General features: G+C 44.4%; 1 protein-coding gene and 1 long non-coding RNA gene across 5 annotated transcripts in view; one reads left to right on the top strand and one right to left on the bottom strand.

Moving 5' to 3' along the window:
* LOC144893344 (uncharacterized) overlaps nucleotides 1–21,241 on the bottom strand; it is a 65,122-nt gene extending 43,881 nt beyond the window's left edge. Inside the window, exon 1 of the long non-coding RNA XR_013624416.1 lies at nucleotides 21,116–21,241. This is a non-coding gene — a long non-coding RNA (uncharacterized LOC144893344). The remainder of the gene's footprint in view (nucleotides 1–21,115) is intronic.
* The window catches only part of LOC137432986 (bifunctional 3'-phosphoadenosine 5'-phosphosulfate synthase 2), a 69,307-nt gene that overhangs the window by 17,499 nt on the left and 28,136 nt on the right, over nucleotides 1–23,672 (top strand). Inside the window, exons 1-5 of one of the 4 annotated variants that reach the window (XM_078783804.1) lie at nucleotides 3,141–3,675; nucleotides 3,724–3,775; nucleotides 4,063–4,177; nucleotides 7,709–7,944; nucleotides 11,493–11,631. In XM_078783804.1, coding sequence (XP_078639930.1) covers nucleotides 3,770–3,775; nucleotides 4,063–4,177; nucleotides 7,709–7,944; nucleotides 11,493–11,631 — 496 coding nt within the window. In that variant the 5' untranslated portion in view covers nucleotides 3,141–3,675; nucleotides 3,724–3,769. Of the gene's footprint in view, nucleotides 1–3,140; nucleotides 3,776–3,939; nucleotides 4,178–7,708; nucleotides 7,945–11,492; nucleotides 11,632–23,672 lie in introns of those variants that run through there. The other 3 variants (XM_068125354.2, XM_068125353.2, XM_068125352.2) reach the window with 3 other exon arrangements.

Raw genomic sequence — 23,672 nt, forward strand, 5'->3', positions numbered from 1 at the left:
TTGAATAGAGAAAAGGAGTCATTTTGCTGTTATGTGTCACTGTGTGTACCAAAATGAGCATGGAGATAATAAAGAAAACCTGAGAATTGTCTGAGGAGATCAGACACAACATTGTAGCCAAGCATGGACAATCTCAAGGCTACATATCCATCTCCAAAGACCTTGATGTTCCTGTGTCCACCGTACGCAATGTTATCAGGAAGTTTAAGGCCCATGGCACTGTAGCCAACCTCCCTGGACGTGGCCGCAAGAGAAAACTTGATCGAAGATTGCAGCGAAGGATTGTTCCAATGGTGGAGAGAGCACCTCAATCAACTCCCAAATAGATTCAAGGTGGCCTTCAGACACAAGGTACGACAGTTTCAACTCGCACCATCTGTCGCCAACTCAATGTAAGGGGGTTCTATGGTGGGAGACCCAGGAGAACCCCATTGCCGAGAAAGCCCAATTGGAGTTTTCGGAAACACACCTGAACAAACCAAATCCTTCTGGGAGAATGTCCCGTGGACAGATGAGACCAAATTAGAGCTTTTAGTAAAGCACATTATCTCTATGTTTACAGAAAACAAAAGGAAGCCTTCAAAGAAAAACACACCTTCTCTACAGTCAAATATGGACGAGGTTCAGTGATGTTTTGGGGTTGCTGTGCTGCATCTAGATACTTTGAATATGTGCACGGCATCATGAAATCAGGAGATTACCAAGGCATTTTGGAGCGCAATGTTCAACCCAGTGTCAGAAAGCTGGGTCTCCGTCGAAGGTCGTGGGTCTTACAGCAGGACAATAAACCCCAAACACACTTCAAAAAGCACCCAGGAATGGTTCAAGACAAAACGCTGGACTGTTCTGAAGTGGCCTGCAATGAGTCCAGATCTAAATCCCATTGAACATCTGTGGGGAGATCTGAAAACAGCAGTTGGGAGAAGACACCCTTCAAATCTGGGAGAACTGGAGCAGTTTGCACAAGAATATTGGGCCAAACTGCCATTAGAGATGTAGGAAGCTCATTCATGGCTATAGGAAGTGCTTGATTGGAGTTATTTTGTCCAAAGGCCGTGATACCAAATATTAAGTCTAGGGTGTCAATAATTTTGTCAATGCCATTTCTTTTTATTTTCTGATTTAAAAGGATATATTAAGTTCTGAATCAAAAACAAAGGTTCTGTAATATTAACAGTGAAATAAAGATTTGTGGAGACCAAATACTTTCATCAATTTTAACTTATTTTTAGAGAACATTGTGAGTTATTTGAAAAAAGTGCAAGGATGCCAATATTTTTGGCCACGACTGTATATATATAGATATGTTCTTGTTCTCTCTGTATCATATGTACAAGATCTTTCAAGTGCCTTAGATTTCCATAGGAAGAAAACTGCAGACAAATTGGTTAAATCATTTGTCACTTTGAATAGTCAATTTGACAGTGGTATTTAGAATTCACCAGTGCAGCCTAAAAGTGGCTTTACTGTCAGACCAATTAGTCATCCTGTTTCCCCCCAGAAAATTTTACACCTTCCAAAGACAGCTTTAACCTCAGTGTTGCCCAGATTTAAAAAAAAAAAAAAAAAAAAAAGGGGGGGGGGCATTGTAATATCCTTTGCCATCACCACCGGGTGGCGCTACATGGTACACATTTACATAGAGAATTGAGCGTGCGGTGAAAAAACATCAGAAACGTTTGTAATCCGAGTGAATTCTTTTTAATAACAACAGCAACCGACAAATCCAAATGACTGACCTGATGTCATAGTGGGGCTGATTTAATAAAGACTGGCTTGCTTTATTATATAGAATCGTGGGACACCCGTGGCCAACCCAATAGCATAGACGTGTATGACATTTGGACATATTGAGTTAGATGCTCCATGTAGAGTTTTACAAAATGGTTACTGGCAACTCGTCAGATCCAGAAATGATAAAATGTACACACTTATTTACTTCACATAATATGTGAATACATGTCCATGCACATGGGAAATACAATTTGTAATGTGTAATTCCACGGAATGTAAAATGTGACTTTAAGACCTCAAACCTTTCCATCTCCCCATCACGGACATTGAACAGGGGAGAGGGGGAGGGTAGGGGGGGGGGGGGGAGAAGAAGGGAGCGGGTGGAGAGTGACACTTCTACCTTTACTTGAGAGGGGGAAAGGGGGAGAACCTGCCTTGACTGATTTACTTCTGTCGTTCATTTTAAAACTTGAAAGCATCGAATACACTTTGATCTGCAAATTAAAAATTGCTTAAAACCAAACGTTATTATTTAATAAATATTGTAATCCATAATGCATAATTAGTCAACATATACAATAAACTCTTTATGAAAAAAATATAATTCAATCATGGTTCAATCCTTAACTTCAGTTTTCAGTTGCTGTACTTTTACTAAGTAATAAGAAATAACTAATTCCCCAGTAAGGAACCCTCCTCCCTCCTTTCTCCTTCGGAGTCCTTCCCCACTCTCCTCCACTCACTCACTCCTCTCCACCTCTCCAGCTCCTCACTCCTCTCCACCTCCTCACTCCATTCCACCCCTCACTCCACTCCCCCTCCTCCCTCCTCCTCATTCTCCTCCTTCCCTCACTCTCCTTTCCACCCCCATTCCTCTCCACCCCCTCTCTCTCTTTTTCCCCCTCATTTGCCTCCCCTCACTGCTCTCCCTCTCTACTTTCCCCCATTCTCTCCTCTCCCTCCCCCCTCTCCCCATGTCCTCACATCACATCCAACCTGATACATTCACTGTGGGTCAGCCCTTTTATCACCTGTAATCACCTGTAATCAAAATAAATGATCCATTGCGCAAAGTCCATCTTCGCTGTTTTATTATGATGTTGTTGAAATGTTAAATTGTTGTTTATGACTTTTTCATCGAATACAATTTACCAAGAGAAAGTGATCAAGTGCATGATGGGTATATTACTTTACCTATACACTGACAGGTAATGCTTCCCAATACAACAATGTCTCTCAATATAGTAAGCCCAATTTTTTTGTACATTAAACTATTGTTGTACAAGCAAGTCTGGTTTTAAGAACGGGTTCATGGACTTTGCACTCTTGTTTTTTAAAACAATCTGCTTTGCAAAATCTAATCACAATCTCACGTTCTCGTTCAGCCCTTTATTCGTGTGACGTTCTCCGTTAACAAAAGTCATTGTGTCCATAGTTGATTCTCTGTTTCACATCTGTCTCTGTCTTTGTCTCTGTCTCTGTCTCACGCTCTCTGTCTCACGCTCTCTGTCTCTGTCTCACGCTCTCTGTCTCTGTCTCACACTCTCTGTCTGTCTCACACTCTCTGTCTCACGCTCTCTGTCTCGGTCTCTGGCTCACGCTCTCTGTCTCTGTCTCTGGCTCACGCTCTCTGTCTCACGCTCTCTGTCTCACACTCTCTGTCTCACACTCTCTGTCTCTGTCTCACACTCTCTGTCTCTGTCTCACTCTCTGTTTCTGTCTCACACTCTCTGTCTCACACTCTCTGTTTCTGTCTCACACTCTCTGTCTCACGCTCTCTGTCTCCGTCTCACACTCTCTGTCTCTGGCTCACGCTCTCTGCCTCACGCTCTCTGTCTCTGTCTCACTCTCTGTTTCTGTCTCACACTCTCTGTCTCACACTCTCTGTCTCTGTCTCACACTCTCTGTCTCACGCTCTCTGTCTCTGTCTCACTCTCTGTTTCTGTCTCACACTCTGTGTCTCACACTCTCTGTCTCTGTCTCACACTCTCTGTCTCACGCTCTCTGTCTCCGTCTCTGTCTCTGTGTCCCTCTCATGATGGTGAGTTGGCAATCAAACAGTGATGAGCATGAAGAGTTGTGAAGATAAATAAAAAAAAGGCTTGAATTAAATAGAAAAATAGTTGAAAACATTCTGGAGGAGCTTGGCGGAAGGATATGAAGAGCTTAAGAGAGTTTTTTCTGTAGTATTTGTTGTGAAATGTATTGGGAAATAATAAAATGCTGTTTACATGTTCTAGACACTGTTTGCTTGCGTTCCCTTTTTCTTGCGTCTCATCTGAAACTCGTCTTCATGCCCCCTTCCGCATCTCGCAAATGTCCCGGCAGAATATACAGCGAGCTACCAATGTTGTGTACCAGTCTCAACATGTCAGCCGCAACAAGCGTGGTCAAGTAGTCGGAGAAAAGGGGGGCTTTCGAGGATGCACACTCTGGTTTACAGGTGACAGTCAGCATTGCAGTTCAAACTGTCATTTGCATTGCTCTATCTAATATCATGTTGTTCTTTTGTCATATACTTATTGTCATATACTTATTGTCATATACTTATTGTCATATACTTAATGTCATATACTTATTGTCATATACTTATTGCTCCATCTTTACCTTTAATTCACATTTTGTGTCATTGCTCAACACATAGCATTACAGCACACAACATATTGTAATTAATAGCGGCCATAGTGGGCTGTTTTATCTACATTTGCTTGTACTTATGCAGTAAAGTTTCTATATATTTTGAGAAAAGGTAAGATTTTGGGATATTATGAAACCCTTTTCAAAAATTATCATTTAAAAATTGTGTAAAAAAACAAGCAAACTGGGATGCATATTTAATACTAACAGGAGTACCTGGTGTTGCCGGGCGGGGGAGGGGAGGTGAGGAGGAGGGGAGGAGGGAGGATGGGGGAGGGGGGTAGGAGGAGGGAGGGGAGGAGGAGGGGGAGGGGGAAGGGGGATAGGGGAGGGAGGGGGAGGGGGGAAATGGGGAGGGGGGATAGGGGGAATGGAGGGGGGATAGGGGAATGGAGGGGGTATAGGGGAGGGGAGGAGGGAGGCGGGGATAGGAGGGACAGGGAGGAGGGGGAGGGGGGAGGGAGGCAGCACTATCGAGCGATATCGAGCAAAATCCAAAAAAAACTAACTTTTTTTTCTTCAAAATTTTAAATGTTTTTTTTTTTTATACCTAAAACACTCCCAGGCACTCGCTGATGAATCTCTGAAAGTTTGACGAAGATGCGTTCAGCCATCTCTGAGAATAATGGCGACACACAGACACACAGACATCTCTCTTATATAGTAGATAGATATACCCCAGCGAAGCTGTCTGTCTATCCGTCCTCAAACTATTCCCTCAGTTTTGGGGCCAGCAGAAGTACCTGGCGTTGCCGGGCAGGGGAGGGGAGAATGGGGGGGAAGGGGGAGGAGGGAATGGGGAGGAAGGGTGGAAGCGGGAAAGGGGAAGGGGGGAGGGCGGGAGGGGAGGAGGGAGGAGGGGCAGGGGCGAGGGGGGGAAGGGAAGGAGGGGGGAATGGGGAGAGGTGGGGGAGGGGACACGCGTGTCAAAACTGCAAATGCCAACACATGACGTTGGTTATCCCTGCACGGAGAGCAGGATCTCCCAGGAATCTTCCCCCCCCCCCTCCCCCATAGATTAACCATCGCAGCAAAGATTGGTATTTCCGTCAGCAAAGCAACGGGTCTTATATTCTAGTGATAATAAATACAAGGCCACAGGAAGGTGAAATTCACTACATGTGATGTGCGATGAGCACAGAATAAAACGAGTGTTCATTTACGTCTGTAGGATGTCTAATAAATAAAGAAGATACAAGCACACCTGACACTAGGCCGAGGCTTCAGACTTTGGCATGCTCATGAGGCTGCACCGTCAAATAAACTGTTCCAACCCGTCATTTTTGACGGATTTTTACTAATATAATAATAACATACACACTAATCGGTGATAATTTAATATTACCTTTCACATAGCTACAAATAGAGCCTGGTGTTGGCTTAGCGGTTAGGGTGCCGGCTTGGGATCCAAGGATCCTGGGCTCGGATCCCAGTCGATCGCTGAATTTATGCCAGGGGGGTTGACTCATCCTGTCATCCTTCCGAGGTCGGCAAATTGAGTACCAGTTGACTGGTAATTCCCTGTGTGTCGCAAGAGGTTACCAACAGGGTTGGCGGTAGGAAGGGCACAAAACATTGCTTCAAAAAGGGGACTACGGTACCCAAAAAAGGCCAACCCCTGCTCTGCGGGGAAAAATGGCCTCTAAAGGTGGTTCTTACATAGCTACAAATGTTATATAAAAAAAATCTAACTTTTTTTTCAAAATTGTAATTTTTTTTTTTTTGGCCTAAAACACTCCCTGGTACTCACTGATGAACCCCTAAAGGTTTGACGAAGATCCGTTCAGCCATCTCTGAGAAAAATGGCGACACACAGACACACGCTCTCTTACAGTCGAGAAGTGCAATTTAGATATGGGCATACAAGATGTCTAAGAAACCCAACGAAATGTCTTTATCTTTTATGTCTTTATCAATGATCTCTCTGACTCTCTGGAAAATCCTCTCTATCTCTTTGCTGATGACTCCACTCTCTGCCGCTCCATTCCTCTTCCCTCAGATCGGCAGTCTGCAGCCTCCTCACTCTCTGAAGACCTGGACAAAATCACAGACTGGTCAAACAAGTGGAACATGTCTTTCAATCCTGCCAAATCTCACTCTCTTACTATGTCTCTCCGAAAAGATCGACTGGACAACCCTCCCATCTACTTTCTCAACAATCCTCTCCAAGAAGTTCTGTCACTCAAGCTTTTGGGTCTCACTATCTGCCATGATCTTTCTTGGGAAAACCACATTTCCAAGCTGGCCTCCAAAGCCAGTCGCCGACTGGGCATCCTCCGTCGTGCGAAGTCCTTCCTCGGCACACCTGAGCTCCTCACCACATACAAGGCTTTCATCCGCAGCTCAATGGAATACTGTTCTCCCCTATGGGCTGGTGCTCCTGCCTCACACCTGGCTCGGCTTCACGCTGTTGAATCCAAAGCTTTCAAAATCATTGGAATCTCCCGCGATGAAGCTATCTCTGAGGGCCTTTCACTCACTCACCGCAGGCAGGTAGGTGGTCTTTCTGTCTTCTACCGACTCCTCTCCGGCCTTGCTCCCCCAGCTCTCTCTGTGCTCTGTCCCCCAAATATTCCTACAGGTCGCACAAGATCTGCCAGCAACCCTCTGATGGTTAAACTGCCGAAATCTCGGCTCTCTGCTCACCTTCACTCTTTCATTCCTCTTTTCTCCCGCCTGTGGAACAAACTCCCACACTCCCTTCAATCCCTCTCCTCCCTCCAGGTCTTTAAAACAGCTGTTCACCACCATCTCTTATCTTCCCCCATCCATAACCTTGATCTTTTCTACCCCCACTAATTCACCCCAGATCCACCTTGTTTGAAATTCCAACTTATTTCCTGGAAATCCTGGCAGTGTCCATATGTTTATACCTCTCCCACCCCCCCCCCCCTTTCACATGCCTCCCCCCCTTCACATGCCTCCCCCCCTTCACATGCCTCCCCCCCAAAGCCCTCTCCCTCCCACAGATCTCTCGATGTCTCCATGTCTCTCGGTCCCTGCTCTCAAATGTTGTGTTTGTGTCCTTCCCCCTCTCTCCCCATCTTGTCTACCGCTCCCGATGTTATTTGTTTTATGTGTCTGTTTGTCTTTCTGTGTGATTAATGTTCGCTCTTTCACGAGCCTCGATCTTGTATGCAAAAAAAAAAAAAAAAAAAAAAAAAAAAAAAAATGATTCAAGACAAGACTTGCATAACTGTCTGTGACGTTCAAACGCCTTTGGCTGAAAAAAAATCTGTTAAAAATGCTGAATTGACATAATCCTTGAAGTTTCAAATGCACGCTGACCATTTACCTAGCAGTCTGTAAAAACCTCTATCCATCTCTGTCTCTCAAGGTCTCTCTGGTGCTGGTAAGACAACACTGGCCTTTGCCTTGGAGGAGTACCTAATGTCACTAACAATACCCTCGTATTCGTTGGACGGCGATAACATCCGACATGGACTCAACAAGAACCTCTCCTTTTCATCTGTTGATCGAGAGGAGAACATCCGGCGAGTCGCAGAAGTTGCACGCCTTTTCGCAGATGCTGGATTGGTTTGCATTTCCTCCTTCATCTCACCATTTGCACATGTATGTCATTTTCATGTTATTGATTATTCCCTTGTGTTGTTCAACAATTTAGTTTGTTTGTGAAAACTTTTGTGGAAAGTCATGTTATCTCGCTGTTATTATCATGTCATCACCCTTACCACAAAAAACAAAGATTACAATTCCAACTTTACCTTGTCGTTTGATTTCCTGCAAAACTTTCATTTTTGATTTGCTTTAATGGAGAAAGGAGAGAAGATAATTATTTATTACAAGCGGAGCCGACCCGTCGCTTCATTGACGGACCAATTTATTAGTCCTGTTTGCCAAAATTAATTTACCCATGCGAATAGTGCTTCAACCTCAGCGTTGCCCAGGTAAAAAAGGCAATTGTAGTGCTCTGCCTCCACCACTAGGTGGCGCTATATGGTACACATTTGCATAAAGAAATCTCCCCGCCCCCCACAAATCCCGCGTGACACCACATAGCCGATGTTATCCCGCACACAAAGTTGTGTTTGCATCCCAAGTTTGGAGTTTGTAACTTAAAAGATGTCGCCGTGCATAGAACACCTACATACAAACAAAGAGACAGAGAGAGAGAAATTTTTGCCTTTTGAGGGGATGCATATTTTGTATGCAGCCTGTGGATGCTGGTTGCATCATCGCTGGGAGCATGCCAGTGCTGCTGATGTTACCAGTAAGCTGGTACTCATTTTGCCGACCTCAGAAAGATGACAGGCTGAGTCAACCGACCTGGTGTTATGTCACGGCCTGACAGGTGCTCAAACTCAAGCCACTAAAGATCTTAAGCCCGCCACGTTAACCGTTAAGCCAACACCAAACGTAAGAGAAGAGAAAGGAAAATATGACAATAGATCTTAAATTTTATCAAACGCAACGACCCATAACAGGAAGTGAGCAGTCGAGCATTTAAGTAAGTTTCCATCTAGGATGGGTTTGTATACAAAGGTATGGTTCTTGGAAAAAAAAGGTGTGGCAGAGGGAATAAGACAACACACTAAGAGCAGGACAACCTGTGGATACAATAAGGGAATCGGTGGACAGGAGAAGAGGGAAGGAAACGGTAACCTGCGAATACACAAGGACATAGGGGTGGGTTCATGGGCATAGACATATCACAGGTAGGAAGATGTAGGATAACCTAAGGTGGTGGTGCACTGCCAATGTGAAGCCCTGAAAGGAAGAGTTGGATTGAACAAACTGAGGAAACAGTATCTACAATTAGCAGAAGAGAGAAACAAAGGAGTGAATGTGAAGAATGAGTCTGGATTTTTTTGTTGTTGTGGAGTTTCGCAAGAATGTGTTTGTTAGACGAAAGTGTGTGACCTGGAGTAACTGGGGAGGGATGAAAGAGCAGACGGATGATGACCTGAGGAGAGGCGATAGAAAATGGAGTCTAACAACCTGTTTGTGATGAGAGAGATCCTGTGTTTCTGATTATTTATGGGAGACACCAACAATGTTGACAGCTTAGGAATCCAGAGCATCCAGGAGAGACAGGTGCCAAACTGGAAGATTAGGCCACAGGGGAAAGCAGTACTCCATTGAGCTCCAGACAAACAAAAGCCTATCTTGGGCTGTGAGAAGTCCAAATTTATCAAGGAAAGCCTTCGCAGGATGCGTGATATCTCGTCTGCATCTGCTTTTGGAGGCCAGGGTTTTTAGACATGATCTTCCCAGTCGGAGTCATCGCTGTGGTGAGGCCCAGAAGTTTGACAGATTGAACTCTTCCAGCTGTTGATTGTGGAAATAGATAGGTGTGTTCTTTTGATTATCCTTCTGGAGAGACATGGTGACAATGTGAGATTTGCCTGGATTTAAAGACATGTTCCATGTTTTAGGCCAGTGCCTAATTCTTTCCAGGTCAGCAGAATTGGGAGCCGCTGTTGCCTCTCTGCAGCCAGTAGCTTGTGGAATTGCCTCTGCAGGTAGCGGAAATGAAATAATTCTGTTGTGAACTAGGCCGTGCAATAACCGCATGAATGGGGGAAGTCAGCATGCCAGGAAAAAAAGGTGGCTTCGTATCAAATATGCCCAGAGAGCCAGAAAGACAGCCCTCACCTCTTGCTTCAAGATTTATCAACACGACAAAAATAATAAATAAACAAGAAGACGTCATGCGGATCACGATACTTGCAAAATACGCCCCCCCCCCCCATCCCCAAGAAAAAAATTTTCATTGATACAGCAAATTGTCCATTTCATCAAGATTAAAATTGACAATCTTGATCAAAGCTCAGGTCAATAGGAAGAAAATTGATGATTTTTCAGATGAAAATGATGATTTGGGAAGGTTGACCTTGAGTTGACCCTTGACCTTTTGACCTCAAAAATAGTTGGTTTCCCTATTTAGTGACTCAATGTGCAAATGCTGTTCCATTTTCAAGTTAATCGGTTGAGAATTGACGGCTTTTTAGATGAAAATTGATGATTTTAAAAATTTGACCTTGAGTTGACCTTTGACCTTTTGACCTCAAAAATAGTATGTTTCCCAATTTAGTGACTCGATATGCAAATGATATTCAATTTTCAAGTCAATCGGATTTAAAATGGAGATTTTATAAGTTTGACCTCCAGATGACCTTTGACCTCAAAATCAATAGGCTTCTCAATTGGGACGACTTATACAGCTTGGTGAAGTTTCGTGACGATCGGTTTAGAATTGTGACCTGTAGGCCAGTGACAAACAGAAAAACAGACAGACAGACAAACAGACAGACAGACAAACAGACAGAACCACAAATGGAACCGACCAATATACGGTACTTGAAAAATCTTCGATTTTGCAAGTAATCAAGGTAACCGAGAGATATGTATCTGATACATCTTCATCTCCACATGGTATTACAGTGCCGTGGACGCCCAACCAAAAGAAGCAGTACACAATTCTCACTTGAATTTCCATGATGAGATATCAACACCAGTGCTGGACAGTACTGTTTCCACCTTGATACCTCTTCAGAGAGACAAAATGGTTCATATGAAACTTGTAAATAGAAGCCCTTCCCTTCAAAGACATTATGAATACAAGTGTGATGAAAATGCAAAAGTCTCTACTGCCACTGGTGAGGTAAGAAAGCAGCAAAGGCTGAAAAAGTACAAGTACGAATGAATGAATGAATGATCGTTTTAAGGCCATTTTCCCCACTAGAGCGGGGGTTAGCCTTGCGGGCCCCATGACAATCATGGTTCCCTGTTTGAGGCAATGTTGTTTTATGGCCGGATGCCCTTCCTGCCGCCAACCCTTGGTCACGCTCTTACGGTGCGCAGGGGTACGGTGTACCTATTCTAAATCGAGGTTCACACCGTGATCATTCATCCCAGCAAGCTGGTACTCAATTTGCCGACCTCGGAAGGATGACAGGCCGAGTCCACCCCCTGGCGTTAATTCAGCGATCGACCGGGATTCGAACTCAGATTAATATGGAATAGTTAATTAAAAAAGATAAAGGAAGAATAAGAAAGACAAAGGGAGATGGAGATATGTGGTAGAGAAGGTGGTGGTGGGGTGGGGTGAGGGATATTGTGAGGAGATAGAGTGATAGATGTGTGTTTACTTCATCCAGGATCGAGAAAATGCAAAGAAGATCCACCATGATTCAGGACTTCCTTTTTTTGAAGTGTTCGTGGATGCACCCCTCAACATCTGTGAACAGCGAGACGTCAAAGGTCTCTACAAGAGGGCCCGTGCTGGAGAAATCAAAGGTGAGACTTTCTTGTTATTCTTCCTCATTTCATTCTGCCCCACCTGGACCCTATCTATACCTGTCTGCCTTTTCTGTTTGCATCTCTTTCCTTCTCTTTATAAACTTGGTAAACAAATAGGTTGCTCTGTTTCTTTGTCGATACGCATATCCATCAAAGTCCAAGTTGGCTTTGTTACGTCTGGGCCTAACGTCTTCATCCGTTCATCCTTCATCCTTCATCCGTACAGATCTGGGGATAACTTCATTGGTTCACAGTAATTATACAATACTACACTTTTGTCAAATATCTTTATCCCCATGGTGAAAAATTGCAGGTAAGTGTGCATACGTTTAGGCCATTCTGGCAGCCCTTGTACATGTTGGTGATTTTCAAAATACTAGTACACCCACTCCCCACGGGAGGGGCAGGAACGGTCATGTTATTAACCTCTGTGCGATATATAGATTACAGTAGATCTACGTTCAGGTGCGTTCGTCGATGCGATGAGCAGAGATTTCCCCACGGATGTCGGGATTCCTCCAAATTTCTTTCAGTTTAGTGTTAAACAGCAGTAGCGACTGTTTAAAAAGGTAATCATATGCATTTGTGGTTTATAATAAGTTTTACTTCTGGTAAAGGTTTTCCACGACATGGCAAGACAAGCTATTTAGAAGCATTAATAAGGCGTTTGTCCCAGGAGAAAACCTAAAGGGGAGAGGGGATATTATTAGTATTAATATTGTTTTGTAATAACATTATTATCCTATTATCATGAGTGTTGTTATTAAAAGCTACCTTGGAAAATTGTCACAATAAGCAATTTTAAATAGCTGTACACCTCAATACGCAATCCTCTTGGCGGAGGAAAACCCCTTGGGGTGGGAAGGGAGGGGGGGTATGGCGGCGGAGGGGATGTGGGGGGGGGGGGGAAGTTAAATCGCTACAACCTCCATCGAGTAACCTTTAAATAAACTTTAGTCTCCCTGTCAAGTCTGATTTTGATTGGATAAGTGACGACCAAGTATATATTGCTCCGACAGACACCAAATTTGGGGTTTTATTAATTAGTATGATGATGAGGGAAAATAAACACAAGTTAACAAGAGAATCACCAATATCTACAGCTTAGAGGAGGAAGTTGAGTTTAAACACATTCGGTCAAGTTTCCATTGTATCGTGTTTTTTGTATACAAGATCGAGGCTCATGTAAGAGCTAATATTAATGACAAAAACACAAACAGACACATAAGACATAATAAATGGAGCGGGAGACAAGATGGGGAGGGAGGGGGGAACACACAAGTACAACAATTGAGAGCAGGGACATTGGGAGATCTGTGGGAGGTAGAGGGCTTGGGGGGAGGCGGCGTGGGAAGGGGCGTGGGGGGCGGGAGAGGTAATAAACACATGGACACTGCAAGGACTTCCAGGAAAGAAGTCGGTATTTCAGAAAAGTGGATCTGGGGTGAATTAACGGGGGTAGAAAAGATCAAGGTTTTGGATGGGGGAAGATAAGAGATGGTGGTGAACAGCTGTTTTAAAGACCTGGAGGGAGGAGTGGGATTGAAGAGAGTGAGGGAGTTTGTTCCAGAGGTGGGAGAAAAGAGGAATGAAAGAGTTAGCAGAGAGTCTTGATTTTGGCAGTTTCACCAGAAGAGGGTTGCAGGCAGATCTTGTTCGACCTGTAGGAGTATTTGTGGGACAGAGCCCAGAGAGAGTTGGGGGAGCTAGGCCAGAGAGAAGTCGGTAGAAGACAGAAAGACCACCAACCTGCCTGCGGTGAGTGAGTGAAAGGCCCTCGGAGTTAGCTTCATCGCGGGAGATTCCAATGATTCTGAAAGCTTTGGTTTCAACAGTGTGAAGCCGAGCTAGGTGTGAGGCAGGAGCACCAGCCTAGAGGGGAGAGCAGTATTCCATTGAGCTGCGGATGAAAGCCTTGTATTTGGTGAGGAGCTCAGGTGTGCCAAGGAAGGACTTCGCATGATTGAGGATGCCCAGTCAGCAACTCGCTTTGGAGGCCAGCTTGGAAATGTGGTTTTCTCAGGAAAGATAATGGCAGATTGTGAGACCCAAGAGCTTGAGTGACAGAACTTCTTGGAGAGGATTGTTGAGAAAGTAGTTGGGAAGGTTGTCCAGACGGTGTTTTCGGAGAGACATAGTGAGAGTGTGAGATTTGTCAGGATTGAAAGACATGTTCCATTTGTTTGACCAGTCTGTGATTTTGTCCAGGTCTGCAGAGAGTGAGGAGGCTGCAGACTGCAGATCTGAGGGATAAGGTATGGAGCGGCAGAGAGTGGAGTCATCAGAAAAGAGATAGAGAGGAGTCGGAGAGATCATTGATGAAGACCAGAAAAAGCACAGGGCCCAGAACACTGCCTTGGGGAACTCCAGCTAGAACAGGAAGGGGCGATGAGAGAAATACATTCAGGTCCACACGTTGACTACGACCAGAGAGGAAGTCCGCAAGCTATGCGAGGAGATTTCCATGGATACCATAGGAGCAGAGTTTGGTGAGCAGAGCGATATGCCAGACCATAATCGAAGGCACGTGATACAGTCACGTGCAAAAAGTGAGTACACCCCATGTAAAGATTTGACTTTTTCAACATATTTCAACATACAGCTATTTGATCTTCATTTCAACAATATTGATAGATAAAGGTGATATAATATAACAAATATCATGAAACATTTACATTTTTTAGTCCATTGTATAATTTAAATAAACATAATTGCAAATTTCGCATGTGGAAAAAGTAAGTACACCCCATGAAATGTTTTTTTAACATATGTGGACATATCAATATTTGATCTTCATTTAAACAGTATCTATAGATAAAGGTGATCTAATTGAACAAAAAACAATGAAAAATTGTCTTTGTGGAATTATGAATTGTGAAAAAAAAAAAAATTCAACAAAAATTAACAGAGATGGCATTTCCTTCTGTGGAAAAAGTAAGTACACCCTTGGATATAATAGGTGGTATTGCCCCCTTCGGCAGAAACAAGCTCAATTAGGCATTTCTTATAACTGTCTACCTGTCTCTGACATCGACTGGGAGAAATTTTTGCCCACTCCTCCATGCAGAATTCTTTCAGCTGTGTGATGTTTGAGGGGTTTCTTGCATGCACAGCTCGTTTCAAATCCCCCCACATCTCGATGGGATTTAGATCCGGGCTTTGACTTGGCCATTCCAGAACCCTCCATTTCTTTCTTTTCAGCCATTCCTTGGTGGATTTACTGGTATGTTTAGGGTCATTGTCATGTTGCAAGGTCCACCTTCCGTTGAGATTCAACTTTCCGACAGATGGCCTCACATTATCCTCAAGGACCCTCTGGTACAATGAAGAATTAATAGTGGATTCCATGATGGTGAGCTGCCCAGGCCCTGATGCAGCAAAGCTGCCCCAAACCATAATATTTCCACCACCATGCTTTACAGTTGGTATCAGGTTGTTGTGGTCAAATGCTGTCTTTGGTTTTCACCAAACATGTCTTCTGGTACTGTGGCCAAATAGCTCTACCTTTGACTCATCTGTCCAGAGCACATTGTTCCAGAAGTGCTGGTCTTTGCCTTGGTGTTTTGGCAAACTTTTTGTCTTGCCCTGATGTTCTTTCTGGACAGCAAAGGTTTCCTCCTGGCACACCTCCCATGTAGATCAAATTTGTGCAGCCTCTTTCTAATTGTAGACTCGTGCACTTTGACATCAACAGTGGCAAGAGCTACCTGTAGGTCCCGTGATGACATTCTGGGGTTCTTAGAGACTTCTTTCAGCATCTTGCGGTCGGCTCTCGGGCTGAACTTGCTGGGGCGGCCTGGCCTGAACAAGTTGGCAGTTGTTTGGAATCTTCTCCACTTGTAGATGATCTTCCGGCCAGTCGAATGATTGATTTCAAATTGTTTGGAGATCTTTTTAAATCCCTTCCCAGACTCGTAGGCATCTGTAACTTTCTTTCTGAAGGCCTCAGAGAGCTCTTTTGATCTAGGCATGGTGACGCCGCACACTTCAAAAACAAAGAGCAAACCAAACTAAATGTCTGAGGTTTAAATAAGACAGGCTTGTCCAAGATCCTCTCTAACGATGTTCTAATCATTTGCACCTCAGCTAGTGCACCTGATTCTAATTTTAGGTATTTGAAGTAGTGATAAATGGAGGGGTGTACTTACTTTTTCCACATGCGAAATTTGCATTTATGTTTATTTAAGTTATACAATGGACTCCAAAATGTAAATGTTTCATGATATTTGTTATATTTATCTCACCTTTATCTATCAATATTGTTGAAATGAAGATCAAATAGCTGTATGTTGAAATATGTTGAAAAAGTCATAAAAATTAATGGGGTGTACTTACTTTTTCATGTGACTGTATGTCAAGGGAGACAGCTATAATTTCCTGTTTGGCATTGAGGACCTCCATGCATTGTTGAGACAGCAGAAGAAACATGTCCAGAGTAGAATGACCTGGTCTGAATCCAAATTGATGATCAGAGATCAAGCCATTGGAGAAGAGGAAGGATTTGATATCCGAAGCAATGGTGGATTCCATGACTTTCCTGATAATTGGGAGCAGGCTGATTGGTCTGTAGTTGCAAGGATCTGTTTTTGCACCTGTTTTGTGTAAAGTGGTGATGTTGGCTTATTTCCAAGCTGATGGCAGATGACCTTGAGCAAAAGAGAGGGTGAAGAGAACAGAGGGAGGGTGTGAAAGAGTGGCAGAGCAGGATTTTAGGACCCGTCGGCTGATGCCGTCTGGTCCAGTTGCAGAATCAGAGTCAAGGATTGACAGAAACTTCTCCACCTTGTAAGGAGAGGACACAGAGTCCAAGAGCAGCTGGGTTTGACTGGGTAAGGTGGGTTCAGATCGGGGTGGGTTTGGGAAACAAGATTTTGAGGCAAACACAGAGTTGAAGCATTCGGCTTTTTCACATGCAGTGTCATCTGTGGAGCCGTTTGAGGTAAGGGAGTGTGTGGAGCCATCTGTGGAGCCGTTGGAGGGGGAACAAACACCAGAAACAGATTTGACAAGATGCCACCAGGACTTGGAAGAGGGAGATAGGTTTGAGAGTTCACTCTTGAGGGTAGAGAGATATTGTTTCCTGTCTCTCCTGAGGGTAGACACACACTTGTTCCGGGCTTTGTGAAAGGAAATGAGATTGCCTTCCGTTGGATTTGCCTTCCAGGAGGTGAAGGCAAGTTGTTTCAGGGCAACTGCCTCACCACGAGATTCCGTGTACCATGGACGGAAGGAAGGGTATGACAACTGAAGACGGGATGGGATAAATCTGTGCATGAGAGAGATCAATTTACTTTGGAAGAATTCCCAGGATAAGTTGATGTCAGAGGCAGTAGAGATGGGAGACCAGTCCAGATGATTGATGGCTGCTTGAAGACCGTGCCAGTTGGCCTGAGTGAAATGCCAGACTCGTTGACGCTGAGGAGGCTCTCTCAGAATGGCCAGAGAGATGTCCACTTTAACAAGCATATGGTCAGGTGAACCGATAGGAGCAGAAGAAGAGCAGCAGACATTTGTAGGGAAGTTTGTTATAATCAAGACGAGAAGAGAAGATGGCCGGTCCACATACATGACTGATATCCGGGTCGGGAAATTGACAGATTGTGTCAACCCCAGTGAGTCGCAGACGTTCTTTGCTGAGGTGCCATGGCTGGTGAGAGAGGTACCCACACCAAGCCAGCTGGCATGATGACAGTTGAAATCACCACATATGAGGAAGAGAGAGTTGGGATGACTAGATAGAAGTTGGTCCATGTTGTCAGACAGCGAGATGTAAATGGAGTCATCACTGTTTGGTGGACGGTACAACACACTTTTTTTTTGCTTTTGCTTTTTTTGTATACATAATCGAGGCTCGTGAAAGAGCTAACATTTATCACACAAACAAATCAAACAGACAAACAAACAAAGTATATAAAAAGGGGAGCGGTAGACAAGATGGGGAGAGAAGGGGAAGCACATAAACACAACATTTGAGAGCAGGGACATCGGGAATGTGTGGGAGGGGGGGGACTTGGGGGGAGGCGGCGTGGACAGGGGGGGGGGAGGTGGGAGAAGTATAAACACAGGGACACCAAGGACTTCCAGGAAAGAAGTTGGTATTTCAAAAAAGTGGATTTGGGGTGAAATTAGCGGGGGTAGAAAAGATCAAGGTTTTGGATGGGGGCAGATAAGAGATGGTGGTGAACAGCTGTTTTAAAGACCTGGAGGGAGGAGTGGGATTGAATAGAGTGAGGGACTTTGTTCCAGAGGTCAGAGAAAAGAGGAATGAAGGAGTGAAGGTGAGCAGAGAGTCTTGATTTTGGCAGTTTAACCATAAGAGGGTTGCAGGCAGATCTTGTGCGACCTGTAGGAATATTTGTGGGACAGAGCCCAGAGAGAGCTGGAGGAGCAATGCCGGAGAGGAGTCAGTAGAAGACAGAAAGACCACCAACCTGCCTGCGGTGAGTAAGTGAAAGGCCCTCTGAGGTAGCTTCATCACGGGAGATTCCAATGATTCTGAACGCTTTGGTTTCAACAGCGTGAAGACGAGCTAGGTGTGAGGCAGGACCACCTTCCCAGAGGGGAGAGCAGTATTCCATTGAGCTGCGAATAAAAGCCTTGTATGTGGTGAGGAGCTCAGGTGTGCCAAGGAAGGACTTTGCACAACGGAGGATGCCCAGTCGGCGACTGGCTTTGGAGGCCAGATTTGAAATGTGGTTTTCCCAGGAAAGATCATGGCAGATAGTGAGACCCAAAAGCTTGAGTGACAGAACTTCTTGGAGAGGATTATTCAGAAAGTGGATGGGAGGGTTGCCAAGTCGGTCTTTTCGGAGAGACATCGTAAGAGTGTGAGATTTGTCAGGATTTAAAGACATGTTCCACTTGTTTGCCCAGTCAGTGATTTTGTCCAGGTCTGCAGAGAGTGAGGAGGCTGCAGACTGCCGCTCTGAGGGATGAGGAATGGAGCGGCAGAGAGTGGAGTCATCAGCAAAGAGATAGAGAGGATTTTCAAGAGAGTCAGATAAATCATTGGTGAAGACCAGAAAAAGCACAGGGCCCAGAACACTGCCTTGGCAAACTCCAGCCTGAACAGGAAGAGGAGATGAGAGAAACCCATTCAGGGCCACACGTTGACTACGACGAGAGAGGAAGTCCGCCAGCCATGCGTGGAGATTTCCATGGATACCATAGGAGCAGAGTTTGGTGAGCAGAGCGATATGCCAGACCATAATCGAAGGCACGTGATACAGTCACGTGCAAAAAGTGAGACAGCGAGATGTAGATGGAGTCATCACTGTTTGGTGGACGGTACAACACACATATGAACAAGAGGTGGGAGCGAAGGGGAAGCCGTAGCCAGAGGTACTCCTGGGGGTGAGGTGGAGAGAGGGCAGTGAGGAGAGAGTGAGGAAGGGAGTTTTTGATAAAGATAGCAACCCCACCACCCTGACGAGGCTCAGGTCCATCATACCGGAGGAGGGAGTACCAGGGAGAGATATTAAGGAATCAGTGACGTCTTGAAGGAGGAATGTTTCTGTTAAGCAGATAAAGTCTGATTTTTGTCAAATTTTGTCAATGACTCCGCGTAACTCAGGTATCCCAGGCCTGAATGCATGCCCCGAATCAATGTGGCTGCATGGTTTTTTTCCTCGTAATGAAAAAATATTATAGATCATGTCAAAATGGGTATATAAATTAAGCATGTACATTTGGAAGGTGAGTACGTCTATTAATTACGTACTAATTGCCTATTGGAATGCATTAATTACATAACACACCAGCGCACACAAATACCACACAACACATGTCCTGTTGAGGGTCTGCTAATTGCTCTTTCTTGTTTACCGATGCAACAGAATCCAGGTAAGGGGGCGATCAATATTTACACGAGGGGGGAGGCAGAGAACAAGCACCGGAGAGCCCCACAGTAAACAAGTGATTAGGAGTGAGTGATGCAATCAGTTGGAACAGACGGCACATGTTTCCAGATGATTGTGTATGATCTACTATGCCATTCCAACAAGTACAAACAAGATTGCATTTCCGGATAGATCACTGCTATGGTTGGTTAAATGTAAACAAATTCGCAGAGGTCCACTTCTGCAAGCAATTCGGTGAAAAGAAGACTTCATTTTGCTTCCACAGATTGACCTTGAGGATTTGGTGGCTTTTGAGTATCACCACCAATGCTACAAGGAGTACACAAGATTTCTTAGCAAGACCGCCAAGCCACTGACACCAATCCAGACAGGATGCATGGGTGTTTAACAGAATTATGTGATGTCATAATCAGAGTATGACAACGAGGTAAAAAGGAGATTATTACATTAGCCAGACTCAACAAGATCTTCATACCAGCAATTAAGCAAGTGGAGCGCATCGATGCTCCATATCAAACACGGAACCCAGAGAAAAGGCTTCTGGTACGGTACAGAAAACTTTTCCCCAGCACATATTATGGACATCCGCCAAACATCAAAATGAGTGAAATATTTTATTCTGAAATCCTTTTGGCAGAATATCTGGGAGAGGATCTGCTTGATAACTCCACATCTGCTGAGAGCTCCACTGATGAGGAAGATGTTGAGGAACGTGTAAAGAAACAAGCACTTCTAACACGGCACATACCGAACACAAATGACTATCCGTGGACACTGTGCAATGTTGCTCTGGTCATGAATTCGCTGATCAGTGGTGACTAACCACCAACACCACCGTGGCCTCCAAATACAGCACAATTGTCATCAGGAATTGTTGAACCGCAAAATTGCTAACTTGCAAAATGTCTCTCCGGCTCGAAGATCGCAAAATGCCTGAATACAAAAATAATCACTTACACAGTATTGTGTGCAGTATATACAATCACTTATTCACCCCTACATGTATACCTGGTGTTGGCCTAATGGTTCGGGTGGTGGGCTTGGGATCCTACCTGGTGTTGGTCTAATGGTTCGGGTGGTGGGCTTGGGATCCTACCTGGTGTTGGCCTAATGGTTCGGGTGGTGGGCTTGGGATCCTACCTGGTGTTGGCCTAATGGTTCGGGTGGTGGGCTTGGGATCCTACCTGGTGTTGGCCTAATGGTTCGGGTGGTGGGCTTGGGATCCTACCTGGTGTTGGCCTAATGGTTCGGGTGGTGGGCTTGGGATCCTACCTGGTGTTGGCCTAATGGTTCGGGTGGTGGGCTTGGGATCCTAAGGTCCCGAGGTCGAATCCCGTTGAATTAATGCCAAGTGGGGTTGACTCAGCCTGTCATTCTTCTGAGGCCGGCAAAATGAGTCCCAGATAACTGGTTATAGAGAGGCATTGCATCAGCGGCAGACGTGCCCACAGAAATGATGCAACCAACAGCCGTGTGGCTCCACAAGAACCACCCACACTACATATTCCCAACTTTAAAAGTCTTAACAATGCATTTGCACTCAAACCTAGCACATTCCTTGCATTTTATCAAATGGAATATTTTTACCTGCACTCCATTTTTTAACTCGGTAGAGCGCATACCTCTCTCTGCAGGCTGAACAGTTTACGTTTTGTGTTCCAATGATAAGCCGGGTCTGGATCCGGACATGTACCAAAATCGAATCGGCTTGCTCTTGTCATCGAACCAACGCATCCGCTGAGTTTTGTCATAATTAGTCTAGTAGGAAGACTAGGTCCCCCTGCACCGCCCGGAGATATACTTCTAATCAGTGTTTCTAGATTGGAAAAAATGTGTAGAAAATGACTAGCTATGGCCCCAAGCTGAAAAAATGTCCCACATACCATTTTTATGCAAATTACTGCTGCCATTATCAAAAAAACGATTTTTGACATATCTCAGCCAATATTGCAGATAATTGAAAAATGAAGGTGTCTAGACCCATGTTTTGAAGGGCATAGATCATGATAGAACTATTCATAACATGATTACATGTGTCTATGGTATACTAGTATGCATATTAATGCTGTAATTACAAAATAATCAGTTTTACAAATGATAAGGATACGTTAATACTGCAGATAACTTAACATGGTACATAAGGGGTCTAAACCCAGGTATTTTCAAGGTTAAATGTCAACAAGATGCTCCTGAGTCTTGCATAGGGGCGGGACATTGGCAGTAACATTGGTACCACTCAACTTTTCTTCCCACCATTGACTTTGTATTGCGAGAGATTTTCACTTGCTTATTTAAAGGTTTCTCACCCAGCCCACGTAAAATCTACCAACTCCTGCTGTTAACTCCCAAACATATTTTTTTATGTTATCCAATCACAGTGCAGAAATGACAGACTAGAGATCCAAATTAGTGCTGCTATAGCTGCCATTTTACATTTCCATCCATGTAACATGCGCGCTCGCGCGCTCGTATCAATTGGTAACGTTGATGTTATTGAATACCTCAGTTGAAAGTTCAGTCTTCCATTCCATCTGTGTGTTGTTCTTGGTATTCATCCTCCAATCTAGCCAGGTAAGATGCTAACTATAATGTTACTCACACTCTTGACTTCAGTTTCTGCATGAAATCATAAACAGGCAGAATAACAGCTGAGCCAGCTAGCACCATGTTAGCTAACGTTAAAGCTAGCCTCATCTATGTACAGTATGTTCCTAATGTCGGTGTAACTTAAACTTTTGTTAATGCCAAACATGAGACATATCTGTTGACTTCTGTATATGAATTGAACCAGAAAGAGGCACGACAGCTGAGCTAGCTACAGTAACTTAGCACAATGTTTCATTGGCCTAGATAGCTAACGTTAGTGTGGAAGAATTTAGATGTTTTAGCTATTAGCACTTTTGATGCCACTAAACATGGTTTAGTCAGCTAAAAAGTACCCTAGTGTAGAACATGACTCAGAACCTCTGTTACCTCACTGAAAACTCAGAGCCTCCTTTCACAGGCACTTTTAACATCATTCGTGATTTCTTATTTGTCATTTAACAGTGATGGTAGACATCGACAGCAAGCATGCCCAAAAGAAAACGGAGTGTAGAACCTGCAGCCCAAAGCTCTCCTCCTACATGCATCCTTCATGTACCATCCATGTCTGATCATGGGGATTTCACGCCCCTCCGTAAAATTAAAGGATCTGCTTCAGAAAAACTGCAACTGCTTCAAAAGATCCGGGATAGACGTCTCAACCAACCGCATGACTCCCCATGTCGTATGCAATCAGTATGTGATCAGATCCCGGCAACTCTTCCTGATGACCTAGAAAGAGTAGGATATCACAGCGAGTGTTATAAGCACTTTGTCCGCCACTTTCATCGTCTGGGAGATGATACAGAACCAGGGCCATCAACCTCATCATGGCATCACTCTCCTCGTAAACCAGGAGGTTCTGCTGAACCCATCTTCCCGCCAGAGTGTATATTTTGTGAGAAAGTTGAGACCAAAGATGCTCATCGCAATACTGAGAGGCCTACAACCTTCCCATCCTTTAAAAACAAAGAAAATGCATGGGAGCAAATCGAAACACGGGCTGAGAAAATGGGTCTCTATCGACTCCATCGAAAGGTGAAAAACAAAGACCTCTTTGCATGTGAGGCCAAACACCATCCGTCATGTTTTAAAGCTTTCCGCACAGCATTCTACAACTATGAGCGTGCGATTCACAGAGCCGAAGCACCAAAGGAGCAGGCTTGCATGTCAGCCGCCCATGAAAAGGCATTCAACTCAGTACTGGAACACATTCAAACCCAGGTCATCCAGCAGAATAAAGTTCTACAGCTTTCTTCCTTGCGCTTGCTCTATGTCGAGGAACTGAAACTGAATGGATATGAGAACTCAAATTATCGGTCAGAGAAACTACTGAAACGCCTACAGAATGACCCAATCAAGGAGCATATCCACTTCACGAAGGTTGATCATGACAAATGTGATGTCATTTCTTTCTGGCTTGTGCACAGCTCAAACATAACAGTTTCCAATGCTCTCGCACGAGCATTCACACTCGGAAGCACAAACAAGAACCAAAATGTTGCCCTCCAACTTCGCCAGGGTATTCTACAGGCTTTCAGAGAGTGTAAAGACCAACCATGGCCACCAACAGCTGAAGACATGGAGCTCAATCCT

The sequence above is a fragment of the Myxine glutinosa genome, chromosome 8, assembly GCF_964187855.1.
Source record: "Myxine glutinosa chromosome 8, kmMyxGlut1.1, whole genome shotgun sequence".
Lineage (NCBI taxonomy): Eukaryota > Metazoa > Chordata > Myxini > Myxiniformes > Myxinidae > Myxine > Myxine glutinosa.